At 38.4% G+C, this 27,806-nt stretch overlaps 1 protein-coding gene across 1 annotated transcript in view; it reads right to left on the bottom strand.

Annotated features, from left to right (window-relative positions):
• Nucleotides 1–27,806, bottom strand: part of LOC119776530 (lipoxygenase homology domain-containing protein 1-like) — a 43,108-nt gene that overhangs the window by 9,845 nt on the left and 5,457 nt on the right. The window contains exons 3-36 of the mRNA XM_038274970.1: nucleotides 27,672–27,683; nucleotides 26,289–26,369; nucleotides 24,394–24,578; nucleotides 23,706–23,804; nucleotides 22,764–22,912; nucleotides 22,566–22,689; nucleotides 21,721–21,971; nucleotides 21,509–21,644; nucleotides 21,258–21,418; nucleotides 21,056–21,142; nucleotides 20,321–20,456; nucleotides 20,047–20,201; nucleotides 19,791–19,951; nucleotides 18,385–18,461; nucleotides 18,086–18,282; nucleotides 17,803–17,995; nucleotides 17,553–17,713; nucleotides 13,934–14,267; nucleotides 13,671–13,822; nucleotides 12,532–12,665; nucleotides 12,069–12,217; nucleotides 11,782–11,886; nucleotides 11,576–11,704; nucleotides 11,334–11,501; nucleotides 11,070–11,251; nucleotides 10,834–10,950; nucleotides 9,435–9,597; nucleotides 9,124–9,278; nucleotides 6,204–6,413; nucleotides 5,669–5,792; nucleotides 5,377–5,585; nucleotides 5,051–5,236; nucleotides 1,978–2,105; nucleotides 1,751–1,868 (exon numbers count right to left, since the gene is read on the bottom strand). Of these exons, the coding sequence (XP_038130898.1) occupies nucleotides 1,751–1,868; nucleotides 1,978–2,105; nucleotides 5,051–5,236; nucleotides 5,377–5,585; nucleotides 5,669–5,792; nucleotides 6,204–6,413; nucleotides 9,124–9,278; nucleotides 9,435–9,597; nucleotides 10,834–10,950; nucleotides 11,070–11,251; nucleotides 11,334–11,501; nucleotides 11,576–11,704; nucleotides 11,782–11,886; nucleotides 12,069–12,217; nucleotides 12,532–12,665; nucleotides 13,671–13,822; nucleotides 13,934–14,267; nucleotides 17,553–17,713; nucleotides 17,803–17,995; nucleotides 18,086–18,282; nucleotides 18,385–18,461; nucleotides 19,791–19,951; nucleotides 20,047–20,201; nucleotides 20,321–20,456; nucleotides 21,056–21,142; nucleotides 21,258–21,418; nucleotides 21,509–21,644; nucleotides 21,721–21,971; nucleotides 22,566–22,689; nucleotides 22,764–22,912; nucleotides 23,706–23,804; nucleotides 24,394–24,578; nucleotides 26,289–26,369; nucleotides 27,672–27,683 (5,128 nt within the window). The remainder of the gene's footprint in view (nucleotides 1–1,750; nucleotides 1,869–1,977; nucleotides 2,106–5,050; nucleotides 5,237–5,376; nucleotides 5,586–5,668; nucleotides 5,793–6,203; nucleotides 6,414–9,123; nucleotides 9,279–9,434; nucleotides 9,598–10,833; nucleotides 10,951–11,069; nucleotides 11,252–11,333; nucleotides 11,502–11,575; nucleotides 11,705–11,781; nucleotides 11,887–12,068; nucleotides 12,218–12,531; nucleotides 12,666–13,670; nucleotides 13,823–13,933; nucleotides 14,268–17,552; nucleotides 17,714–17,802; nucleotides 17,996–18,085; nucleotides 18,283–18,384; nucleotides 18,462–19,790; nucleotides 19,952–20,046; nucleotides 20,202–20,320; nucleotides 20,457–21,055; nucleotides 21,143–21,257; nucleotides 21,419–21,508; nucleotides 21,645–21,720; nucleotides 21,972–22,565; nucleotides 22,690–22,763; nucleotides 22,913–23,705; nucleotides 23,805–24,393; nucleotides 24,579–26,288; nucleotides 26,370–27,671; nucleotides 27,684–27,806) is intronic.

The following is a 27,806-nucleotide window of genomic DNA, read 5'->3' as shown; positions in this document are numbered from 1 at the left end:
TGGTGAAAATGGAGACGGGATGGGATTTCTCACCAACTTCTCTGTTGCCCTGCAAGCACCATGCCTTTAGCAGACAGCGTTAGCATGCTAGAGATGTTCCACCCTATTAAAGCTTTAAAGCTGAAATTTCAACAAGGTTCAGCATAAACCAGTAGATAAACCTGAATGTTTTTGTAACACATTCGAATTCACCTCATTTGAATTTATTCTTTATAGAAAACTGTATTCAATTAGTTCTCTATTGGCTTGAGTTATACTATTTTTTAACCAGTCTCATTTATATTCTGTGGAGTGCGTCTGACAGGAATTTTCAAGGAATTTTCCTCATTTATCAGTTCTATTTGACAGAGAATGAACAATATACCCTATAAGGATACTTTGATCTAAAACATATCTTTATGTGTTTAAAGGTTGATATGATGCAAGTCATAAATCTTTAGTCACCTTTTACATGGTTTCTCAGGATTTCCCTGGAGATCCTAAAAAAATATCCCCATAGGGTAATGCTACCAACACCATGTTCTAACATGGGAATGTGTGTTTGGCTGAGGCCCTGGCAAGCTTCTTACACATTTTTTGTGTCTTGGCGTATAGCCAATTTTTTAAAGTTTCTGGAAGCATTTAAATGTGCTGAATTGTATTTAGGGTTGTCTGATTAGAGTCTATGGCAGACCAGGAGAGGCACTGAAAAAGAAAACCTGCCATTTTAAATTGTAATATTTAACTTATACGATTTCAAAAGTTTATGTTACATTTTAAATTGAATTATTAAAGAGGAATCGTAAATTGTATCCATTATCCATCATTAAATACTGCAATTTGGATTTTAAAATCCTATTTCTAAATGGATATTCAAAAAACAAAAATTAACAATCAAATTTTAAAACCATTTTCCTAATCACACATTTTAAAAGGTTTTTCCTTTTCTGTTTTCTTTTTCACCTTACATTTTCAAATCCCTTTTGCAGTTGCATTACCTTTATACTTTCCCCTCTCCATTCACATTTTGTGTGACCCTTCTGGTCCCTGAGCACACTGGTAAACCAGTTTAACCAATCACAGTTTCTCCTCAGCTGTAACCAGCTCCCTCATTGGTCTTTTTGTTGACCTAGTGTTGCAGTACAACCAACTGATTTCCAGTTTGTTCAGGGCTCAAAAGGGTAATGGAAAAGGTAAATCGAGAGGGTAAAGTAAAAAGAACATGCAATTTGAAGTAGGACTTGAAAAGGCAGGTTAAAAAAAAAACAAAATGGAATAAGGAATAACCTTTTTAAATGTGTGATTAGAAAAAGGTTTTTATAAAAAGATTTATGAATTTAGTTTTCTAACTTTCAAAGTAGAAAAGGCAATTCAAAAATAAATTTTCAAATTCCAGTATTTAATAATCGATTAATTACAATTTACAGTTCCTCTTTAATAATTGATTTTGAAATGCGGAATAATAAAATGCTTTTCAATTTTGATTTCAAATTGCCTGATTAAAATGTTACATTTGAAACAAATTCTGGTTTTCTTTTTCAGTAACTCTCTATGTCCTCAATAAAAGGGAATTGAATAAACTTTTAGCACACATTTGTTATCAGTAAAAATATATAATAAAAAAGAATGAATGCTTTTCTTTTCCATTCCTATGGGCTATTTTGTCTTAATCTGTCACATAAAAACCCAGTAAAATACAATGAGGCTTTGAATGTAATTGACAAATTTAAAAGATTTGTCAAAGATGCAAGGGTTGATACCGTGAGCTCACCTTGTCAAGAAACCAGTCTGGTCGACTGCCTGAGCCATCAATACGAAGCCTCATTTTCCTGAGTGGAGCGATGTCATCAATCTCCACGTTGAAAGTGTCTTCCTGACCGCGCTCAAATCTGTCCTCCACAAGAGACAGCTTATTGTTCTTAATCCTTAGTGACATTTATTTCAAAAGCAGAGAGTTGAAGGAGGAATTTGAAAAGCATATAAATATGTTTAGGCCACCTGTCCTCATTCTTCTGGAGCAAAATCTCTTCTGTGCTGCCGTTGGCACCAAACACAGACATGAAGATCTTGGTGTCTGTTCCAGCATTCTGCACATCTCCAGTAACAACTGTAATCTCATATATAAGCTGAAAACCAGAAGATATTTCTTATATCAGAAAACAAAACAAGACCCAATTAGATGATTTTTTTTCCCCCACTGATCAGCACTGATCAGTGATTCTATAGTCTGAAAGTCCAAAATTAGCCTGTTGAACACACAATAGGTTAGCTCTACCAAGGTTCACTTGGAAGCACAATGATGTTAATCAAACCTGTATTCTTTGAAACATGTTGAGACTTATCTCTTCTTTCAAAGTGGGATAAATGAAGACTTTCATCAGTTAAAATGAAATGTATTACTGCAAGGTTACCTGTTTCATTTGTTTTGAAATATTTGCCGCCTTTTGGAAAGCTTCGGGTTAAGACGCATTTTCCAGGCAGTGCAAACATAAACCACTGCTGTAGTAAACTCCTCATGCTAATTGTATTAATCAGAAATTATTATTATAATCTCAGAGTAAAACCGTATTTGACACCTACTGCTTTTTTTTAGTTAAATCTGCTCAAATTATAACAGTTGATCACTCATGCCAAGGGAATAATTAATTATTATAAATGTTGTTCTAAGATATATCAAAAAACAGATCAAAGCACTGTTGAAAGATGTTATGAAGAGGTGGTCTGAGACCTTTTATTGTTTTCTTATTGTAGGAATAGTGTATGAAAAGTTGTTTGCTGTTGCTGTTTTTTTTTTTTTTTTTTACAAGAATACAGTTAAAGGGGAAAAGAAAATTTGAAAAACTAGTCCTTTTTTCATCATTAACAAATGTATTTCACACATTTTACTAACAAGATGACATAAACCTTATTCTATTAATTCATGTTTTGTGTGTGGTAGCAAAATTATTAGTTTGATCAAGAATTATTAAAAAATAACAACTGCAAATATTTATAGACATAACTGTGACAGGATCGAGTACTTTTCAAACATGGTCAACACATGGTCAAAAGTGATGATAATACCAAGGTTCTGTTCTGTGATTATGACACGCCATGATTAGCTTATCACTCCCAATGACTTTATGAATCATACATTTGTCAATTACCGCGAAGCATCAACCCAGAAGATTAAACAACATACACTATATTGCCAAAAGTATTTGCTCACCCATCCAAATTATTGGAATCAGGTGTTCCAATCACTTCCATGGCCACAGGTGTATAAATTCAAGCACCTAGGCATGCAGACTGTTTTTACAAACATTTGTGAAAGAATGGGTCGCTCTCAGGAGCTCAGTGAATTCCAGCGTGGAACTGTGATAGGATGCCACCTGTGCAACAAATCCAGTCGTGAAATTTCCTCGCTCCTAAATATTCCACAGTCAACTGTCAGCTGTATTATAAGAAAATGGAAGTGTTTGGGAACGACAGCAACTCAGCCACGAAGTGGTAGGCCACGTAAACTGACGGAGCGGGGTCAGCGGATGCTGAAGCGCATAGTGCGAAGAGGTCGCCAACTTTCTGCAGAGTCAATCACTACAGACCTCCAAACTTCATGTGGCCTTCAGATTAGCTCAAGAACAGTGCGCAGAGAGCTTCATGGAATGGGTTTCCATGGTCGAGCAGCTGCATCCAAGCCATACATCACCAAGTGCAATGCAAAGCGTCGGATGCGGTGGTGTAAAGCACGCCGCCACTGGACTCTAGAGCAGTGGAGACGCGTTCTCTGGAGTGACGAATCGCGCTTCTCCATCTGGCAATCTGATGGACGGGTCTGGGTTTGGCGGTTGCCAGGAGAACGGTACTTGTCTGACTGCATTGTGCCAAGTGTAAAGTTTGGTGAAGGGGAGATTATGGTGTGGGGTTGTTTTTCAGGAGCTGGGCTTGGCCCCTTAGTTCCAAGGAAAGGAACTCTGAATGCTTCAGCATACCAAGACATTTTGGACAATTCCATGCTCCCAACTTTGTGGGAACAGTTTGGAGCTGGCCCCTTCCTCTTCCAACATGACTGTGCACCAGTGCACAAAGCAAGGTCCATAAAGACATGGATGACAGAGTCTGGTGTGGATGAACTTGACTGGCCTGCACAGAGTCCTGACCTCAACCCGATAGAACACCTTTGGGATGAATTAGAGCGGAGACTGAGAGCCAGGCCTTCTCGTCCAACATCAGTGTGCGACCTCACAAATGCGCTTCTGGAAGAATGGTCAAAAATTCCCATAAACACACTCCTAAACCTTGTGGACAGCCTTCCCAGAAGAGTTGAAGCTGTTCTAGCTGCAAAGGGTGGACCGACGTCATATTGAACCCTATGGATTAGGAACGGGATGTCACTTAAGCTCATATGTGAGTCAAGGCAGGTGAGCAAATACTTTTGGCAATATAGTGTAATTAAAAAATCATGCCAAATTACTTTTATAGGTGCCATATATCGAGAAAATTGACATTATTCTAACAGATAAAAATCATCAAGGTTATAAGCAATTGTGAAGTACCACCAAATTATTGTTCAACCAAATGGTAGAAAAATCCTGCAACGATCCCTCTAAAGCAGAGGTCTCAAACCCAAATCCGCAAGCAACATGCAACTTTTAGAAGTGTCTCTGTTCCAACACACCTGACACCAATATGAGCTCATTAGCAGAGCTTGACTGATGCTAGGTGGTAGTTTAACCATTTGATCCAGGTGTGTTGGGCAAGAAACACACCTAAAAGAAGCAGGACACCAGCTCTCGAGGATTTGAGTTTAAGACCTCTGCTTTAAAGCTTGATAAAACTCAGCGTATTACATTACATCACTACTACTACTGTAGAGAAGCAAATTTATAAAACACTCATACTTTACAAAAGGCCACTTTACAAACAGGATTTTGAAATTCCAGAGTTGTGGTAGTGCGACTGAAATATCACATGGTAAGATTATATACACCTTTATTTTTATTTTATTTTTTGCTTGTGGAGCCATTTTTATCTGATTTTAAAGTGAAGCACAAGAAATGCTATTGATGGAATTTTACTTTCATTTACAAACCTTTTGAGAGATAGCAATGGCTTCTGCATCCAGGACATTGAATACTCTAGAAGTCAAGCCATCTCCTCGATCTTTGGCCAGCCAGCACTTGCATGCAAAGATATATTTGACCCCTTTGGTTGGCACAGCAGCAGCCAGCTCATCAACGAGCCAGCAGCTCTCCGGAGTGGCCCCATCATGGCCGAGCTACAGGGAGGGGAAAGAACAATCACTTCAAACAACAAGGCTATACTTTTCCTGCACTTTGGTGAATGTGTGGGTGTTTGAGAAGGCATTGAAGTGCCCATTCCTCACTGAAACCTTAAAAGCTTCACCCGTTCACTCACCTCCACCCTTTTAATCTCCCCCACATCTGAACCATGGACTTCGAAGTTCTCTAAAGAGCCAGCCCGGAAGCCCTTTCTCCCATCAGGCAGGTCAAGCCACAGCCTCTCGGTCTGGGTGTGATTGACTCCAATTATGATCACATATGCCCTGCTGGTGGTGCTGGCGTCACGCTCCAGCCCAGTGCAGATGGTGATGTGGTATGGTATGACTGCCAGGGGAAAGGAAATTAATTTAGGGAAGTGATTGTTCCCATCCCTATAAAGGCAGGATGCAGGTGTGAACATTTCTTACTTGGTAACGCCATTTCTTCCTCTCTCTTTTTCTTGCTCTTTTTGTTCATATTACTGTCAACACTCTTCACAGCCAAGGTAGGAGTCTTTTTACTCTTCAAGCTCTCTCTGACACCTTCATAACCCTGAAACGTTACGGTAAATTATGTCATGCAGCCTCACCGATGCTTTGCTAGTAGAAGGGTAATGTAACTGTGATTAAATAAAAAAATGATAATGTCAGCTGGAGATTGGTAGTAGAGAGCAATAGAGAGAGTGACAGGAGATTCCTGACTGCAGGAAATCTGGTTAGATTACTGCATCGCAGCAGTGTAACCATGACTTTCTGCACTGCAATGATGATAGTTTATAAATCTCTTTCATTATCTTTAGCTAAACCCTGCTTTATTACATTGTATAGCTTTTGAAAGACAAGGACAAACTAAAGCATATAGGTGTCCTTTCTATACTTTCATCCATCCACCCAGCTAACTAGCTTATATTTTGTGCCAAATGAAAAGGTTATGGTGATTAAGTTTAATTGTCATGCATGTTACCTTCACATAGAAGACTCTTTCGATGAGCCTATCCTCCCTCTTTTTGGAGAGCCAACGCTCACATAAGAACAAGTAGACCTCCTCTGTATCAATGACCAACACCTCCACTTGGTCCAAGTACCAATCAGGACTCATCATGCTGTTATCATGGCGGATTTTTATCTTAAAAACCTGGCCGAGGTCCACTGCTTCTATTGTGAACTTATCCACCTGGAAGTAAAGGTGATGATAAATTAGATAAGCATACACTATAAATGTATTACCTTGCAAAAGCATTCATACTAATGGAAAATTTGTGTTGTATGTTAAAGACCAATGCATCATAATATATGGTGTTTAGGGGAAAACTCATTATATTTACAAACTCTTTTTGAAGTTTTAAAAGAAAAATATATGACAGTTGTTATGTTGATGTCTTTACTCCCTGCTTATTCTAAATCTGAAATAACAATTTGAGTGTAAATGCAGCTGCTCTGCACTGCCTCAAAGCTACGTTAGACAGAATTAGAGAACATCAGAGGGCAAGCAGATCATCAAGACCTGGAAATACACCAGACAGTTTAGGGATACATTTGGGGGTAGTTTTAATGCTAGGTTATGTGATGAAATAATAACCTAAGCTTTGAACAAATCACACAGCAGTAAAATCCATCATTTAAAAATAGACTAAGTACGCTGCTCAAAAAAATAAAGGGAACACTCAAATAACGAATCCTAGATCTGAATGAATAAAATATTGTCATTGAATACTTTGTTCTGTACGAAGTTGAATGTGGTGACAACAAATTCAAACAAAAATAATCAATCAATTCCTCTGTTCTAACTAATGATGGGGAGCATTGCTGGCTTTGGAGTCACATGCAAAAGTTAAACTCCAACCACACGAGGTCTAGTATTGTCCTTCATTAGGAGGAACCCAGGGCCAGCTGCAGCATCATATGGTCTCACAAGGGGTCTGAGGATCTCATCTCAGTATCTAATAGCTGTCATGCTACCATTGGTGAGCACATAGAGCGCTATGCACCCCTCCAAGAAATGCCTATCCAGCACCATTACTGACCCACTCTCAAACCAGTCATGATGAAGGATGTAGCAGATCACTCTCCACGGTCTCTCCAGATCCTGGTGTTCTCTGACAAATGCCAAGCATCCTGCATGGTATTGGGATGTGAGCAAAACCCCATCTTTGGACGTCGGGCCCTCATACCATCCTCATGGAGTCAATTTCTAACCATTTGTGCACACAAGCACATTTGGGGCCTGCTGGAGGTCATTTTGCAGGGCTCTGGCAGTGCTCTACCTGTTCCTCATTGCACAAATGTGGAGGTAGAGGTCCTGCTGCTAGGTTGTTGCCCTTCTACGGCCCACTCCACATAACCTTGTGTACCTGGACACTACGCTGACAGACACAGCAAATCTTCTTGCCAAAGCTCTCACTGGTGTGCCATCTTGGATGAGCTGCACTACCTGAGCCACTAGTGTGGGTTGTAAAGTCTGTTTCAGGCTACCACAAGTGTGAGAGCACCGCCAACATTTAAAAGTGATCAAAACATCAGCCAGAGAGCATAGGTACTGTGAAGTGGTCTGTAGTCCCCACCTGAAGGACCACTTCTTTATTGAGTGAGTCTTGTAATTTCCACCTATTGTCTATTCCATTTCCACAGCATGTAAATTTATTTGAAAAAATCAGTGTTGCTTCCTAAGTGGACAGTTTGATTTCACAGAAGTTTTATTCGATTTAAGTTATATTGTGTTGATTACATGTTCTGTTTATATTTTTGAGCATCTAATAAGACACCTCCAAACCAACATAGAAATTGGCTGTCCACCTAAACTGAAGGGGCAAGTACAACTTAACTTAGAAAAAGAGTAAATGGTCCAATACTAATAGTATCAGTAGGTGCAGCAGAAACTTGCTGCTCAGATGGGAAAATATGTTGTGTTGTGAGGTAAACTACTAGTCACGCACTCCAAAAGTATTCCTTTATGGAAGTTTGGCAAAATAAAAGTCTTTGTTGAAACAAACCACATTAAATTCTGCTTGAAGATTCTTATAAGCTATGAAGGGCAAACGGTCAACATGTGCTAGAAAACTCTTTTCAGTTGACAACAAAATCAAACTTTTGACCTGTAAGTCGCTGTGAATGAGGGAAACTATTACCAGCCTTTACACTGGATGCACTATCAAACAATTTAGGACTCTATTATGCTAGGACAAGGAAGTTGATCAAAGTTGAAAGGAAGATGGACAGTAATAAGTTCACACCATACTGGAAAATATCAGGTTCTAGGCTACAAAAACCTTAGGCTACATTCACACTGCAGCCTGGAGTGATTCAAGCCCGATTTTTTTTGTCAATGTGCGACCTGTATCTGATTTTTTCATGACAGTCGAAAAACCCAGATCCGATTTTTTCAAAAGCGACCAAGGCCACATTTTTATGTGTTCCTAAATCCAATATATCTGATCTTTTCAAATGCGACCTGTGTTTGAACGGCCTAACCTGAAAGTCATTAGTACTCATCAAAGCTCCCTGTAAAGGTAAGGTAAAATTAAACTATCCTGATACATCATATCCGACTAAATTTTGTTAATTTACAAAGGACAGTGGCCATAAAAATTAGTCTGTAAAGTAGAAAATGGCATACCAAAAAACTGTCAATTTTAACAGAAGGTATTCATACAAATTATTGGTGCAGGAAGGCAGGATATAAATGCTTACTGCACAAAAATAATTCATATTTACAATAATGCTCTGCTTGTGTCCTATCACATAGACACCAAGTAAAATGTATTTAAAGTTTTGGTTATTTAAGGAAAAAGGAGAAAGAAATTAGGACAATTCAATGGGTACAAATGCTGTTTAAAATTACTGTTCAGCTTTACTGAAATACTGCATGTCAGAAAATGCTTTCTTACAGATCCACGTTCGAACTTGTTGCTGTTTGTTTCGGACTTGCTCAGCTTTCTCTCTCCAGTGTCCCCAAGGTCTCCATAAATTGTGAGGAAGACATTGGCATCGGTTCCAGCACCGTTTACATCACCCGTCATCACTGAGACATTGTATGTGTGAGCTGTGGTAGGAATTACAATAACAAACAATTATAAATGACTTTCTATCTTGGCATTAGTAATTAACAAAATCCACAGCAATTTTCTTCTTACATATTTGTCATGAAAGCAAATTATTAATGGGAATAAACAAAGACAAAAGGGCAAAGATAGCATACTCTCTAAGGCATCTTCCACTTCCACCTCAGTTACTTTCAGGCTGCCATCTCTAGCAAGTTTCTCAGTGATGATGTCAGAAGGCTGTAGCTCTCGGATTGTTTCTCCATCGTCTTCTGACTTGGCAAGCCAGCACTCACATGGGAAGATGATAGTCTCTGACCCCTAAAGCCAAAAGTAATTTTTATTTCTGAGAATGTGTATTTGTTTTATAGAGAAAACTTTGCTTTAGTCTGGGTTTTTATTTGATAAATGAGATCATATTGCAGTAAAGCCACAGTGCTGAACTGTAGTCAGCTTTCTACATGAAGAACATCACCACCTGCTGACCAGACAAAGCAGTGGCTTTGCACAAGGAAAGTGTGATAAATGTAACTCTAATATTACTCTAAACAGAACTGATATTTGGGCACATGTTTGTGTTTATTAGGATAACAAACATAGATATGAAGACATGAATAACCAGTGTTTATCTCAGTTGGGGTGTTCTTGTTCAATCCAGATCTATGAATTAGAAGTTTTACAGACTCTTGCTCCAGTGCTGTGCATTTGTTCAATAAATAATGACAGTTTCTTTACTTCTTTGGTACTGCTTTATCAGCAAATTATTTTCCAATAAAACAAAACAAGAAAAAACAACACTCTGATTGTCAGCTAAACCAGCCTAAATGTTTCTGTGGACAAAGGGAACTTCTTGAAGGAATGTTTTTTTATCTTTGAAGATTTTTTTTTCCTGGTCGTTCTTGTAAATAAAGGGTTATGATGCATGCTTGCCAAAACATCCACATTTATGAATATTTTCTCAGTTAAGATGTTTACTGTCACCATTCTTTTTTGGTTATTCAGCAAAGGAAATACTAAAGATCAGACATATGGGTTTAATGATTTGGATCATAATTAAAAAAATTTTTTTAAAGAACTCTACTGCTGATAGATAGATAGATAGATAGATAGATAGATAGATAGATAGATAGATAGATAGATAGATAGATAGATAGATAGATAGATAGATAGATAGATAGATAGATAGATAGATAGATAGATAGATAGATAGATAGATAGATAGATAGATAGATAGATAGATAGATAGATAGATAGATAGATAGATAGATAGATAGATAGATAGATAGATAGATAGATAGATAGATAGATAGATAGATAGATAGATAGATAGATAGATAGATAGATAGATAGATAGATAGATAGATAGATAGATAGATAGATAGATAGATAGATAGATAGATAGATAGATAGATAGATAGATAGATAGATAGATAGATAGATAGATAGATAGATAGATAGATAGATAGATAGATAGATAGATAGATAGATCAGTAGATGGACAATTAAAAGTGTTTCACATGAATTAGAAAATAAAATAGAAGAAAGATACTGCTGTACCTTTCCCTTCCTAAGCAGGCGTCTAATCTCCACTCTGTCCAGGTGCCATCCTGGGTTAACCCCCCGGTTGTCATGGCCAATGCGGATCTTCTCAATTACATCCCCCACATCTTCTAACTGCAAAGAAAACCAAATAAATTGCTATTTAAAAGGAAAATTTACTGGGGAATAATGCTGTTTCAGTATACCAGGAGGTTAAACACATTTGTGTTTATTTATAACTTTTTAAAACTTACTTCAACAATAAACATGTCTTCAGCTCCTCTTTCAAAGTACATTCTCCTTTCCCTCTTGTTGACACACAGAGACTTCTGCTGAGTGCACACTCCATCTTTTCCATACAGAACAATAAACACGTCTGCGTTTGTTCCAGCTCCAAACACATCGCTTGTGAAGGTCTTTATCTCATAAGGGACAACTGGAAACAAACAATTCAAAAGCTTTTTTGGAACAAAAAAAAAATGTTTTATATGAGTGCAATATTAAACAGTGATTCTTACATGGTGTGTAAAACTCTGTCTGAAGAGGGTTAGGAAAAAGATCCCTGACGATGGCCCCATCATCTTCTCCTCTGTCCAACCAGCGGCCACAGGGAAAGCGTAACTTCTGTCCAACAGACTGGGCGTCAATCTCTACCCAGTCAAGGAACCACCCTGCAGATCCTCCGCCTTAAACAACCATGGAAATGTTATCGTATGCTGATGTATTCCAAATCTATATCTACCAAACCATCTTTATCTACCACGGTTGTCATGTCCAATGCGCAGCTTTGTCAAGGGTCCAAGGTCCACAGCTTCCACTGTAAATTCATCTATCATGCCCCGCTCAAACTTATTTCTATGAGTCTTTGATGCCTTCAGAGTAATTATGCCTGCCAATATGCATATAATACATAAATGCATCAATATATATACAACTCCCACACAGTATAATAGTTGAAATTGTCACCTGTGTCATCTTTGGTGCCAAACAGGGTCATGAACACATTGGCATCTGTTCCTGCATATTTCTTGTCACCTGTTTTTATTCTTACTGTGTATGTTGTGGACATGGCTGTAATAAAAATATACAAAAGTTCATCAATATGTTTCTCAACAGCAAAGTTTTAAGGTAAATGGGTATAAAATATTATAACAAAAATCAAAAATAGAAGGTATAAAGCTTTCTTAGTTGAAATACAATGCCCCTGCTGACAGACTGCTGTCCTTTTTTCAATAGTTTCTCTATTCTCTCACCTTTTTGTTCCAAACCAAGAGTTGCCTCAGACTCGTCTTCATCTTCATCCCCCTTCTTCATGAAGGCTTCATCCACAGGGACCAGCTCTCTAGCAAGCTGCCCATCATCTTCATCAACAGCAAGCCACCGTTTACATGGGAAAAAATACCTGAATCCAAGTAAAACATTTTCTAAATAGTTTAAAAAACGATGCAATTTTAATTATTTCCAATGTCTTCACATTACACCAGTGCATATTTTTATTCTCTACCATGTCATACCACATGGTGGAGCTCTATTGACATCTATGTTCTATTTATAAAATTTGTCTGTTATCAAAAATCCTGTTAAAAAAATAGCTCTTCTGTTGTGTTAATAACATCCTTCATCATTGAACTCAAAGCTCTTAACATAAAAGACCAGAGACTTCTGATCTAAAAAAAACTGACAAATCACTGCTGTCTTTCTGTCTTCACGACTCACGTAGTGTCGTCTTTGGTGTCTACAATTTCCACTCTGTCCAAAAACCAGCCAGCACTGGCCTGGCTGTTGTCATGTCGGATCCTGAGCTTCTTCAAGACCCCGAGATCGACTGCTGTCAGGCTGAAAACATCCTCCTAAGTTACGCAGAATATAGTGACAAAGTGGAGTAAAGATCTGTGCACTTAACAACCTTATTACATATTTATCAAATAATTTTTGATCCCGCATAACTCAGGAAATGTTGCATGTATAACAAGCAGTTACACTATGCTGACACAAAACCCATTTACAGTAATGGCAAGGGTGAAAAACTTTGTCTTTGTTATTAAGCTTTCATAAGAAAAATGTATTTCAAACTGTTATTAATACCCTACTCACTAATCAATAGAAAAAAAATATTTATTGGAATTCAAGCAATCAACACAGTCTGTTTCCAAAGGTCTTTGGCTGATTTGTCTTTCGTGAAAAACTTTTAAGTCTATCAGGTTGGAAAGCATCCTTGCCATCACCCTAATCTGTAACGCTTTCCTTAGATTTAAGTTTAAACTCTGACTGGGGAAATTTTTATCTCTTCCAACCAGGACAAGAACTTTTGCTATATCAACTGATCACTTTAAACCAAAATATGTTAGACCTACCAATAATTATGGTCCTTAATGGGAATGGGAATTTAAAACCTACAATTGGAAATAGTAGCTTTTATTAAAGTTTTGTGCCACAATTATTGCTACTCTACTTTTACCAAAAATAAGCCAACTGAAGGATGTTTTAAAGTGGTACTTATTAAAAGGATAAATAGTAAAGCTCATTTAGGAGCTGCAGCAAAAAAAGACATTTTGAAGTGAAAAATCTAAAAAAAACAGACACTATCCCAATGCTAACCGGTTATTTGGAAGGTATGTCAGGAAAAAGGTGATTATTGCCTATAAATACAGGAAAATGATGGACTGCAATTAAAGCTGGTTTCTGATGAACTTTGGTATTATATTTTAAAAACAAGCTACGATTTGGCAAGAAAATTTATTCTAACTCTATCAAAAAAAAAAAAAAAACAAAAACAAAACAACATTCAAGAAAAATTAGCAAAATTTCCCTTGACAACAAAGATACAAAATTAACTTCCTCTGCACATTAATTACCTGTCCTTTCTCAAATTTATTCAGGTGATTGGATTTCCTGAGCCACCGCTCTCCTGTATCACCAGTCTCTCCGTAAATAGTGATGTAGACTTTGGCATCAGTCCCAGCCCCCCACATTGTCCCAGTGTATACGTAAACTTCATAGGAGTTTACTGAAAGGAAAGCACAGTAAATCTTCAGTATTATGATAATCCATGCAGTGGCTAATTAAAATACTGCCTGTCAGGCTTTAGAGATAAGTAGTACATTGATGCTCCACTTACTCTCCAATTCCTCATCATCCTCTGTCAGCAGTTCAACCACAATCTCCCCATCCCCCTCATCCCGAGCCAGCCAGCGGTTACAAAGGAAAGTAAATGTTTGCACCACTTCCTGGAGCTGCTCAATTATCTCCACCTCCTCTTCTTCTTTCTTTTTCTTTTTCTTGTCCTTCTTCTTGTCTTTCTTTGTTGTCTCCTCTTTTTTCACCTCAATTTGCACCATTGCCATCGTCAGTCTTTTGATGTCCACCAGCTCCAGGAACCATCCATCTCCAATGCCCTTTCCATCGTGGAAGACTCTTATCTTATAGATTTTCCCTACATCCAGAGCTTCAATCTGCATTTAACGGGAAAGGGTAGTGTTTAATGTAGATGCATCAGTCTAATAAGAGAGTGATTTATGGGTGCATGTTTGGCAACATATTGATATATTCTGGTCCTCACTTCCTACTATGCTAACGGTTAGGTTTATGATTAATGTATAAATTGAATTTAAGTTAAAGCTAAGGTTAGTTATTCAGGTTGAGTGTTGTTGTGAGGTTTACGGAATAGAAAGGGTTGAAAATGACTGAAAAACCATGGGAGTCAAGACATGGTTCTCACTACATTAAGCAAGACGGAATGGGTGTGTGTGTGTTCTTGTTTATGTTATCTATTTAAGATTGTTTTTTGGTATATTTACCAACTTTCTGAGGACCAACAGGCCTTGTGGGGACCAAAGGCCCTTGTGGGGACCTAAAATGGTGGACCCCCATTTTTAATGTTAGGGAGTCAGTGTAGATGTATGGTGTGAATTACCTTTAGGTTAAAATTAGAGTTATATTGGTAGTAGTTATGGTTAGAATAAATGTCAGGGTTAGCAAAAAGGCATTAATAAACTGAATGTTAGTCAATGTAAAGCCTTAAGGATGGAAATACAAACATTACCATTTTTCTGCAGCCTTGTAAAGACAATTTCCCAGAAATATACTACATTGTGGGGACTTATAGTTACTTGTGGGGACCAACAACTGGTCCCCATGAGCGAAGGTTTTCTTCCTGGGGTGGAGGTTAACAAACGTGTGTGTATGCAAGTGTGTTTTCATGTATGTATAAGAAACAACATAAATTAAAAAAAATAGAATAAAAATCTGAGCAGTTTGTCTTTCTTATAGATTCACATTTTGTTGTAAAATTGTAGCTGTCTGATTGCATCCTATAGACTATAAAGAATTTGTCCCTTCTTCCATGTAAAATAGCTTTAGCTCAGTCATATTGAATAAAAAGTGTCTGGGAACTTCAATATAAAATTCAGTCCATGGAGTGGGTTATTTTATTGCAGCCTTAGAATGCATTTGATATGCTTTGATCAAGACATTTATTAAAGCTCTGCCTCTACTTTAAGGGTTTATTTCTTTTTGAAAGAATAAAACACAGGTTCACAGGTTTTATTTTATGTAGGTTGCATATTTATACTGCAACTAAATTAGACACAAGTGGACAACCATTTACTATTTACCTTGCACTTCATAATTATGTGCTAAATCTATGTGGTTGTATCGGGGAAAAGCTCCAAAAGCTCAAGGGGAATTAATATTTTTTCAAGGCATTGTAGATATTATTGTATTTCTGAGCTTAAAACTTCCTGGGGTTCTGGGGGTGCTCGGAGTGGGGTGCCTGGTGGGTCTGACCCCGGGTCTATTGCCCCCATCGGGGTGGGGCATGGGATGCCTCGGGGTGGCCTACAGCGGCCGCTTGCGGTGCTCTTGGGGGTTTCCGTAGCAATAGATGTGGGTTACTGGCCTGGTAACTGTGCTGCCACTGGTTTGGTCCGGGGTTCTTGGGTCCCTGGGGTGTGTTGCCTTCAGGCGGGTGCCCCGGTGGGGCGTCGGGGGTTCAGGTTCTGTGGGGTATGCTGCTATGGGTCTGGGTCGTGTACACCTGGTTGACTGGCCCAGATGCTTTACCCTTCAGGGGTTTGCACTCTGCTAGTGGGGGAAGGGAAGGTAGGGGGAGTGGGAATGATCCCAGCCTGGATGTCTATGGTCGTATGTGTGGTGAGGGGTTTGAATTTTAATGTTGGGGAGGGATTACATTTCCTGTGGGTGGATGGTGAGGCTTTGTGTCTGGCTCCCTTTCTTGGTCCTGGTCCATCATCACCTGGTGCGGGCATTGTCCAGTGCGGGGGTTCTGCATGGTACATTCGGGCTGGCAAGTCAGGGTTTTTTTTTTCAGGAAAGCCAAGAGGTATAGTGGACGGGATGGGGGTGGCTGTGGCATTGTTAGCCCTGTTGCCCTGGCTGTCTCGCAGGCCCTGCAGCTGTCCCTGGCCACCGGGCTATGGTGGTGCTACTGGTGGGGCCTCCCTCTCCGGTGGAGAGGAGTCCCACTTTCACCTACAGCATTTTCATAACACACATCTATATAGGGCATTGTCTGGGGTTGGGGGACACCGGAGGGGGGTCTTATTATGTGGGCTTCAAGTTGGACGGCTCCCCCCAGCCCCTCTCGCACTTAGACGTTGGTTTGGTTTGTTAATTTGGGGGGGGTTGGTGCGCTGGCGCCGCCTGTCTTCTGGAGGGGAGGTGGACTGTGCCGGGCACCCCCTTTGGTACTCCCAGTTTTAATTTCGCCTGAGAACAACACGCAACAACACAACATTTGAGCGGGCACAGGGAGAATCTAGGTCTTCTCACACACCTGTTCTCCGGTTGTCGCCCCGAGTATGGGGCCTGGAGGAAGAGCGGGCCGCCTGGTCCGGGGTCTTGGCGGGAAGCTGTTGCGGGGCCTGGCTAGTCTGGGGGCTGTTGTTTCTCCTCTACCCAAAGGGGGGTGGAGGGAGTGGCCAGGTGAATAATTTTGGGGAGGAGCTCTGGCTGGGTGGCCCGTGTGGATCTGAAGCCGGAACTAGATGCGTTTGTGTGGCGGGAGGCTTTCAGTGGATCCAGCCAGGGCCCCTGGGTTGGCCCCTCTTGGATGCTCTTGGGATCCCTTTGGGCTTCTGGGGCTTTGGGTCCCCCGGTGCTCACCTCTGTGCTCTAGAGGGGTGGGTCTTTGGCTCCTTACAACCACTATTGAGCATTTTTCCTTTGGATATACTTTACATGCACAGGTGCACTCTCACAAACAACTACAGGTACTTGGTTCCAGGTAGTTAGATGTTCACTTCCATACAGAAAGCCCATATTCTGATCTTTAGCTACCACAGTATACATGTCATATTAAATAATACTACGGTACTTATACTTGAGCGATAGTATCAAGGTGTTACTTTATTGTATCTCTTATACTATATCCGTTGGTTGTGCTGTTCTTTTTACATCTCTGCAGGATGAAGCAGACTGAAGATGTTTTATCTTTATCTCCCTTTTATATCCTTCTTCTCTCATCTTTTCTCCTTTTTTTCCTATTTTTCCTTTCCTGTTCTACTTGCAGTGTCCATACATCTGTAATACTCCCTGCATGAATTATAATAAAACTATTTACATGCATTAATCAAGCGGAACACCATGGCGATAGCTGTACTGGTCCACTTGTGAAAGCAAAATCTGTTGGACTCTCTTTTTGGCATGAAGACAATTGTAATTATTGCCACATCGCCAGACAGGACACTGTATAAAAAAATAAATAAAAAAAAACAGACCTTAAAGATTTCAGTGGTGCCACGTTCAAAGTTGTTGGAGCGGCTTTTCAATGCGAGGATTTCGGTTTTTCCTTCTTCTCCGTATATCTGACAAAAGACGTTGGCATTGGTTCCGGCTGAACGCACATCACCAGTGACCACTGTTATTTTGTAGTTGATTACTATTAAAGAAAAATAGGAAAGTTCACTCTGAGAAGTGAAAAAAACATCTTTGTATATAAGAGGGACAAATCAATTAATTTTAATTTACATTTTTCAATTTCCAAGACCTCACTAGGGTAAATTTCAACCTCTACTTTTCCATCTGCCTCATCTTTGCAAAGCCAGCGGTGGCTTGGGAACATGTATTGCATCCCATGTACCGGCACAGAAATCTGCACACTGTCCAGAAACCATCCAGCTCGTAATCCTTCATTTGTGTGACCAATCAGAAGACGGTTAATCTACAAGTACAGAGCCCATTAAATGAATACAGACATGAAACAAAGACAGCAGTGGTAATCATAATTATATCTGAGATATAAAGAACTTGCCTTTCCAATGTCGTAAGTGTCAAGGGTGAAAATGTCAGTTCGTGCCGTCTCAAAGTAATTCCTGAGGTCATTGTCGGAGACGGCCAGGATCACTTTTTCAGTGTCACCTTTCTCCCCATACAGCTTCACGAACACTCTGGAGTCAGAACTGGCACCGCTGACACTGCCCGTCTTGATTGCAATGTGGTAGCTGACATCTGAAAACATAACAATTGATTTTCATTCCAATTTATTCACACAAGTAAAATAACAATCTTTTTTAACTTAATGTGGTCATAAAAAATGTGTTTCGAACTTACTAAAAAGACGCACCCCATCTCCAGCTGGAACCAACTCACGGACTATTTGTCCATCATCCTCATTGCGATCTAGCCATCTAAACCAAAAGAAAAACCAACAAGTTAACATTTTTATATATATTAAAGCAATATATTGTTTCTAATAAAATGTTTTTATGAGAGTAACTTTATTCAAATCTCTTGATTGAAGCACAATCAATACAATGGACATAGACAAAACAAGACAATTTACAATAGATAGGATGGAGCTTTAAATTGCTAAAATATTTATTGTATACATTTCATATCTTTGTGCAACAGAAATTAAGTTTAATAAATATTAACATAAGCATTTTCATTTACTTTTTGAGAAAAATATTAAGGTGTATAACGACCAAGTATCTAAAGCAGCAAAATAATTAATACATATGCAAAATAAATGAACTTGAGTGGATTAAATATATGGCTTTGTGAAATAAATTCTGAAAGAATCCTGCACATGCCTCTTTTATTTGTTATATTTTAAATCCCCCAGACCTTCCCAGATAATGAACAAGCCAGACAAGCAGGAAGTACCTTTTTTCTGGAAGTAACACTGCACCCACCCTTGCGGTTGGAGTCTAGTTACAGAATGAGAGAGCTTGTTGGCTGCATGCGTTTAGTCTCCATTTGTAATGGCAAAACCATCCAGCTCTTACTTAACCACTTTAACAAATGTCACTGGAAACCTAGTAACCCCAATCATGGCCAATTTGCATCAGTAATAAGTCTTCTGAAAATGCCGAAGGGATTTCAGACATCAGACATCTTGTTAAGTGGGCTTCAGACCAGATAATTATTATAAAAAAATTTTTTTTTAACAAGCCACTATCTGACATTAAGCTTTTATTGCAATTTCTGTTTTGCATTGAATAGAAAGCTTTTAAAAAAAAAAGCAAAGACTTTTTTTCTTTAAGTCCAAAATAAATATATAAATGTATATTATCTACTGTAGATTAAGACAAGTCTTTAAGGTCCTAAAGCAACCCCAGACCATTACACTACAATACAATATTGTATGCTGATAGATTTAAACTAAAGGTAACATGACTCAGTAGTCCACAGAGTATATTATCTCAGACCTCTTGGATCATTAAGGTGTTGTTTGGAACATGAACATCAGCAGGTGCTTTTGCTTTAAAACTCTACCATGGATGCATTTTTCCCTTAGTTTCTTATTGTTGAATTGGGAAAATCCATACAGGATTGGCACACAGATTTTCACATGCAGTATACAATTACAGTCGTAGATGGTATAGAGAAGCCTGCAGCTCTTAGAGTTTATTCTGGGTTTTCTTGTGACCTCCTGGATTAGTTTCGGTTTTGGATATAGCTCTGTATCAGTTATAATGTAGCTAAATACGTTATTTTATTGTCAATCAACTTGCCTAAAACATGGAAACTCTGTGGCAGAAGACTCAGGTTGTCCTTCTTCTCTGACCAACACCTTATCAAGATACCAACCACAGCCTCCACCACGGCCATCATGACCAACTCGGACTCTCCGCACCTGACCCAGGAAGACTGACTCTATAAGAAACTCATCATGCTGTAGGGAAATAAGGGAAAAACCCGACACTGTAAGTACATTTCCTTAAGAGAATGCTTGTATTTTTATGTGATGATGTTCAGTAATATACTCACATTTCCCTTTTCAAATTTGTTGACGTTGTTTTTACTCATAAACATAAGACGCTCCCCCGTATCCCCCAGGTCCCCAATGATACTGAGGAATACGCTGGCATCAGTGCCACTACCACTGACGTTACCAGTGCAGATTGTGACCCGATATTTTATCACTGAAAAACAATAGGATGGGAGCTACTGTTGCACAAGGAACTTTTTGACCCTTTTGACCCTTGTTAAAGATACTAAACTCTGTAAACTCTAGAAATTGGGAAATATCATGGTTTCTTACAGGGCAGAGGCTCGTCAATGAGTGCTCCTGTGGCTGGTAGCTCTCGGACAATCTCATTGTCTTCTTCATTGATGTCCAGCCAGCGTCCACATTCAAAAGAATATTTGTCCATCGTTAGAGTCTTGAGCAAAGTGACCTGCAGAAAGGGAATGTCTCATCATCATCATCTTTAACTGCACTCTGGTTGGTAAAATTTTCTTCATGCACAATACGACAATGATAAATTTCAGTGACAAAATCAACTAGAACAAAGCATGAAATCAGAAGAAGAATTTGATTGATCTTTAAGTCTACAACAAAGGTCTGTTTCACATAGAATCCAAACAAAATTTTGAGTTTTTCTTACAAAAAACATTTTGAAAATTCAAGATGTATACTCAAAATCTCAGTATACACCTTGAAATTTGAAAATTTTCCAGGAAAAAGAAATGCACAATATACAGTAAATTCACCCTTGAATCAAAGACCAGATGCTAATGAATAAGAAGAGTGTATATTTTTCTTCCCTTTTTTGTTTTTATAAATATTCACCAATTAAACCCCAAAACTCTTGATCCTGCTGTATTTCTCTTTTAAAATCTATCAAAGTATGATGATAGTTAATAAATCCTTTTGATTTAAAGGAAACTTGTACTAAAATATTTTAAAACCTCTTGTCTAACCTTAGTCAAAGGCAACCATGAAAATAAGGATTGAGTTATGATATCAAACCAGACAAAAAAAGATGGGGCTTACCTTTGCTAAATGCCAGCCAGCAAATGGATTTCTCTTCTCATGCCAGATCCGTACTTTTAGCAATCTTCCAATGTCCGGCATTTCAATCTACAGTGATTCCGAAAACATAAGTGATAAATAAAATCATTAAAAAAGATGTCCTTGGAACATGGATTCAATTTGACAGATAAACCAGTTAAAAATGAGATAATCTCAGACTTACCATGAATTTATCAACTTGACCTTGTTCAAAACTGTCTGAATTGTTTTCAAGTTTGATCTCATCTGACTTTCCCTTCTCTCCATAGATCTGGAGAAACACCTGGGCATCTGTGCCAGCACCTTTTATGTCTGAGGTCCAAATCCACAATGACCATGGGTACTCTGGAGTGAAAAAATAATGCCATGCCTACACTTAATAATCTGCTGAACTGAATTTAAGCATAAATTGCTGTTCTTTCACTGAGTACCCACTTTTCTGTTTTTTCTGCCTAAGAGAGACCATCTCATAGAGCTCCCTCTCAATAAGCCCATCCGCCTCATCCTCATCCAGCCACATCCCACATGGAAATGTTTGCTCAATGCCCGTGAACGGACAGTATATCACCACCTGGAAGTAAATGACATCTTAATCAATCATCCACATTAACAGAATCTCTCTGTTACCAACTAGAAATGTGTATGACCTTTTCACAGTACCACCCAGCACCTACAGCACCGTTATCGTGACCAATGGTGATTCTGCTCAGCGGGCTGATCAGTTCACAGATCTCTACATTGAAAATGTCAATGAGAGCTCTTTCAAAAGCACCCCCCTCTAGAAAGATTTTGCCACTGTTTTTTAAGCCCTTGGCACCATGCATGACCATGTGGATCTTAGAGTTGGTTCCTGCTCCCCTTATATCTCCAGTCATTACTTGGACATTGTATATAATTCCTAAGTAGATAGAGAAAAGGTATTTAGTTGTATATTATTAACATAAAACTTGTGTTTATTCATAGAAATGCATTCTCTTAATGTCTTAAACTTGGTTCATTTGAAATTTAATGATCAGCCAAATCCTACTAGCCTGGCCAGCCACACTGAATCACACGGGATGCAGTCTGGTAAATCCCCATTTACTCCTCCATGAGCTGGCTCGATCACGTGGGAGGCAGGACTTTATGATGCTTGACGGCAACAGAGCAATGTTGCAATGGAAATTAAGAACATACTAGAGAGAACACCTTATATCTTCAAAATTTTTGCCAAAATTGGCAGAAAATGTTAACCAGGAGAGTTTCTTCAACTGTTTGACATGTTTCACAACAAATTTACAAAAACAGAGCTATTCGCTTGGAGTTTTTGTGTCACATCAATAAATATCTGATTGGTTGTCACCTGTTGACGTTTATCATGTTAGTCCCATCTATGAAATCGAGCTCTACCAGTTCTTTACTAGACTGTTATGCCGTGCATACATGGTATCAGTCTGGTTGGCCAGGCTATTAAAGTACAGCAAGCAGAAGGTAATAGCATGTATTCCCACACCCATTGGTTGCATTGATCCAATTAAAACATCTCTCTGTATTTTGCCATCATCTTCATCCATGGCAAACCAGCGGTTCACAGGAAACTCGTACACTTCTTTATTGCCCATATCATCTATCACCACCTGTAAAGTAGTAGACAGTAAACATATTTAGCAGTTTTTTCCTTTGACACCATCCATGACTGTGATCTACATGCCTTGTCTAGAAACCATCCAGCTGAGGAACCTCTGTTGTTGTGACCAATGGTGATTTTTCTTAGCCTTCCTAGGTTAGGAGTCTCTATTGTAAACTTGTCCTCTGAACCACGTTCAAAGTTGTCTTTGTCACTATCCAGTCGTCTTTCCCCTTTCATATTTAAAACAGATAGGTAAGAATGATAGAGTGAACTACAAAAAACACAGAGCTTTAGTTCTTGAGGATAGTCTTTAGTAGAAAATGTATCATTAGCTATTGTTTTGATCAAAAAGAATCTCATCATAAACATTATGTTGAATTGCCGTATAAATAATTTAACCAGAGAGTTGAAGTACCCAGAAACAATGGTTCATCTGGATGTTATGTTGTAAAATTGGACAGAGGTATGCATATAAATAAGTTGGTTTGCAAGGAGCTTTCCTTGCTGGAACAAACAACAGAACTGGCAGCATAAAAAGAAGAGCGGTAGCCCTAGCCGGCAGTTTCTAAGCATACCTTAGATGCATTGGATAGCATTACCAGGACTAAACCAAATGTTTAGTGGGGGAAATATTGTGGGTTTGCATTGGGGTTGTTGTTTGGCACATGGATTGTACAGATGTATAATTGGCCCAATGTTTTTGATGGAATGTACAGCTAGCCATATTTTATCATCCTTTCTCAATCAAACATTTGTGGTATTAGCTCACACATAAATTCTGTTCCATATCCTATCTGTAGGGTCTTGAGGAACAGTTACTGTACACAACCTGTGGGCCAAATCACCCATATAGACTCCATATTACACCAAACTACTGCTTCTATCTCAGCCAGAAGGGACGCCACATTCATTCTCACCTTTCTTTTATTTCTTCCAATTTACCCTGGTGTTTACCTTTTGTTGTCAAAGAGTCAAGTTGAAAACTAAGCCTTAACTGTTTTACATTTTTATAAATAACATTACCTGTGTCACCATATTCTCCAAAGATATTAAGGAAGACATCAGCATCTGTCCCGCTTCCCTTCATATCAGCAGTGAAAACACTCACCAAATATTTATTCACTGGAAGACAGATAACACATAACACTGATTATTAAAAATCACTAAAGAAAATGAAAACATATTTAGTTGAATTTCTCTATTATCTTTCTGAGGGTTTCTTGAAAATCAAAACTAAGATGGCTTTCAGGTTAAAAATTAATTACTCTTGGTGTCTATTTGACAAACAGCTGCGTTGCCCCGACTATCCCTTATGCCCCAGTCTCTTTACAAAGCTGGACTTGATTGTCATCAGGTGCGAAGATGTGAGATCACATTACAGGAGAGGTCACAAGGGCCGTTTTTATTCGAGGATTACACTCGCATGGCATTCAGTTACAGTACAACCTGAAACTATAGGAAGGCCTGCAGACTATCAGGCACCGTAGTGTCTAGCTTGTGAGATGTGTGTTATGCAGTTTTCATTGAGGTTGGTTCATTTTTACAAATATAATGCTTTATTTATGTTGGCTTGGGTTTACATTTACACTTCACCATTAAAATCAATAAATTTAAAGTCCTACTGAAATCCAAACAACACATTTTCAATTGTAATCACTTGCTTTGTGGTTTTCAGCTTTCTGTATATTTGTAATAGAAGTTTGTGACCTACATTTTGGGACATCCATAGGGTTTACGCTTCCAAGTAGATCCCTGACAAACAGGTTGTCACCCTCTTCCCGGCTCAGCCAGTTGTTGCAGGGAAAATAGAAGCGCAGATGGGGCCGGATCATGTCAGTTACCACCACCCTGTCCAAGAACCAGCTGGCGCTCATTCCTGTGTTGTCATGTTCAATTCTAGGGAATTCAAAGGTCAATTTCAAATTGCTTGCTCCTTGCAAGAGCTCTCTAGTAATCTTGCCATTCAGGATTAATGTCAATAGTTATATGCTAAACAAGACCATTGTTTTCAGACATTACAGCTCGGACAATACAGATCACACAGACTGTCACACAGACTATGTGATATGAGGTTAAGCATGGGTAATGTTCACAGTGCATGAGTAGCTGTGAAGTGCATTGTAGCAGAAAGGTTTCAAGAGGCTTCTACAAACTACAGTCTAAACAAAGAAAATTAGCTTTTGCTTTGCTAGGATTTTATAAAATAGGACAACACAAAGCAGCACACTGTCTAGAAACAAAGTAAAAGGAACATTCTAGATGTTTTTGTTTCTTTTTAGGGTACCTTTGTCCATTCTTCTGCACTCCAAAATAAAACAGAAGGGAATCAATAGTTATAAATTAAGCTTACATTATCTAACAGAGAAGAGCAGTGATCCAGTCCTATTTTTATGAAAATGGAAACACCATTCCAAAACAGCAGACCAACCAGTATATGATGTGAGCATTAGAGGAGCGGGCAAGGAAGCCCATGTTAACTCTGAAGGAGTTGCAGAGATACACAGTTCAGTTAGGGGAAAGTTTACAGGGCAACAATTAGTTGTGCTCTTCATCTATCTGGCCTTTCTGTAATATTAGTAAGAGAAAAGTGGCCATTGTAAGAGAACTCTAGAAAGTTTAACTTTGTGATTTGCTACAAGCCATGTGGGGAATAAAGCAAACATACATACATTGGTCAAGAAAAAGTACATCAGGCAGAATACTATGTATTTTAGGAAACAAACTCTCCAAATTGTCCTGAACATGAAGCATGTTGATGGCAGCATTATGCTAAGGGGAAGCTTTTTTTTTTTTTGGAGTCACTAAAAAGACAAAAAATACGAGTTAGTCTTGGAAGACTTGAGACTGAAACAAAAGTTAACACATCAGTAGGGCAGTTACCCTAAAAATAATTGTTTAGGTCAAAGCATATGTTTAGGTCAAAGCATATTTTACATAGGCCAAATCAAAAATGCAGTGATAAATTCAGTTGCAGTTTTTTACCAGACTTTAATTATTGCTGATAAAAGATGATCTCCACCTAATACTTTGATTTGAGCTTGAGTTTTTTTTATGAAAAACGAAGTGGCAAATGTCTTGGATGAGCATAGCTGGAAAATAAATTCTTAAACTGAGCCTGTATGAGTAACTCTAGAAAAAGGTAAATCTATGTAAATTTTCTATTAATATTGGCCAAGGGGGGTGAATACCACTGTATTCCAGTCTTTAAAGATTTTCAATTATAAAACATTTGACAACCATGTAAATCCTTCTCCCTTTTTGTGTTTGTGCTCTATTTTCTTTTGGTTCATTGCATAACAATCCGAATAAGAACACTGTATTAAATGACTCAATCATTCATGTGTGCTGGCTATGATGCACTGCAGATCTGCTTCCTTTTGAGTAGCTCATAACAACAGATGGAGTTCAACCTTTTTGTCACTCGACAAAATCCCTTTATGTCCAACAGATCAACACACTATTATCTTTTCTCTGACCTACTTCTTGTGAGCTATAACTGTAAATCTCATTACACATTTGAATTAATGATGGAAATAATTAAATTACTCTGCAGTGCATTGATGTATCGACGGTTATATTAGTTCCCAATTTTATATCATACAGTACCTTAGCTTTTTGATTGGCCCAACGTTTTGTGTTTTGATGTGAAAAACATCTGTCTTATTCTTCTCAAATGCATTCCGGCTTCTGTAAAACAAGAAAGTATGAGAAAGAATTAGAATTCATGGAAATTTAGATTGAACAACTTCAACTATGTAATCCAGTGGGATTAAAACAGAAAGATAAAGGAGATGATCTCTGAATCTGTAAATGGCCTCACCCTGACTGATCCAGCTTAACGGACCCTTATGTGCTGATTGCAGCGCTATAATCTGCATTCGAAGTCAGGCTCTGCCACTTTATCACTCTCTCCTACTTTATCACGCACCATACTTTTGCTCCCCAGATAGAGGAAACAAGCAATGAAATAATCATCTGACTAAGACTGCACATCAAATAAATTCTTATATCTTACAGTAGGAGTTCTTGACTGAGAATATAACCTTTTGTTTATGCTTTTAATATTACATTAATAAAGCTATGGATTATATAGTGAAGGTTTATATTCTGGTACATCAAATAAATAAACATGAAAAAGTTAATACAAGACCTTATTCTCCATATTTAGCTGCTTACAAAGATGAGAAACAGAAACAGTGCAAACTTTGGAATTCATGCAATTTAGTTATACTGTAATCGCACTGAATTTCCAAATAATTGCATTCTTAAGCCACCTCGGAGGCTTGGAATAATAAGCATCCCCCTTACCTGTATTGTGCTGTGAAGTTTGAATCTATAATGGCACAATACAGGCAGGACCTGCCACATATCGGAGTAAGGTGAAACTCCTAACTATGCAATCATTTTATCATACCAATACCAAAAGAAACAATGGAGTCTATGTCTGCTGTTTTATCAGATAAGACATCCAGAAGTCACTCAGAAAGGACATTCTGGATACAAGACATGTTGATTGGTACTGAATGAATGAATTAGGTCACCTCAAGGTGTCGGTGACATGCTCCAGAGTGGTTCACAATAAGTTGTGTATCCTATACTCTGCAAAGGTAACTCTGTCTGTCAGTCAGCATGGGTGAAGATAAAGGAAGCCTACTGCTGATAAGATCCCTGAGAGTAATTTGAGAGTAATCTGTATAAATGACATCGTGGTCTTCTTTCATTCTTTTCTGAATGGAAAAAAAGACCGGCCATGCCACATAGTTCCTCCTTACTCCAGATATTCTGAGTCCAATATTTTTTATAACATCTGTATGAAGGAGAGATTCCAGTTTCTAAAAGACTTTAATCTCTATTTCATATAAAACACTTTGAGAGCATGTAGAGTTATAAGTGTACTGTTGATTAGGAATTCTCTCCTATACAGCATCATATTCACAATAAAAGCCAGTACAGATACAGAATGATAGCCATCCTTTTATTGCCAAATACCTCTTTTCTGTGCTGAGGAATTAGAGAAAAACAGAAAACATACACAGTTAATGTCTCATTTTGAAAATATGCTACTTCTAAACATCACGGATTATGTAAATTAAATAACAAAATTTCTAACAATAATATTAAAGA

Source organism: Cyprinodon tularosa, unplaced genomic scaffold (assembly GCF_016077235.1).
Source record: "Cyprinodon tularosa strain WSP-4 unplaced genomic scaffold, ASM1607723v1 ctg94, whole genome shotgun sequence".
NCBI lineage: Eukaryota > Metazoa > Chordata > Actinopteri > Cyprinodontiformes > Cyprinodontidae > Cyprinodon > Cyprinodon tularosa.
Note: the sequence above shows the minus strand (reverse complement) of the source record. Positions and strands in the feature narration are given on the sequence as shown.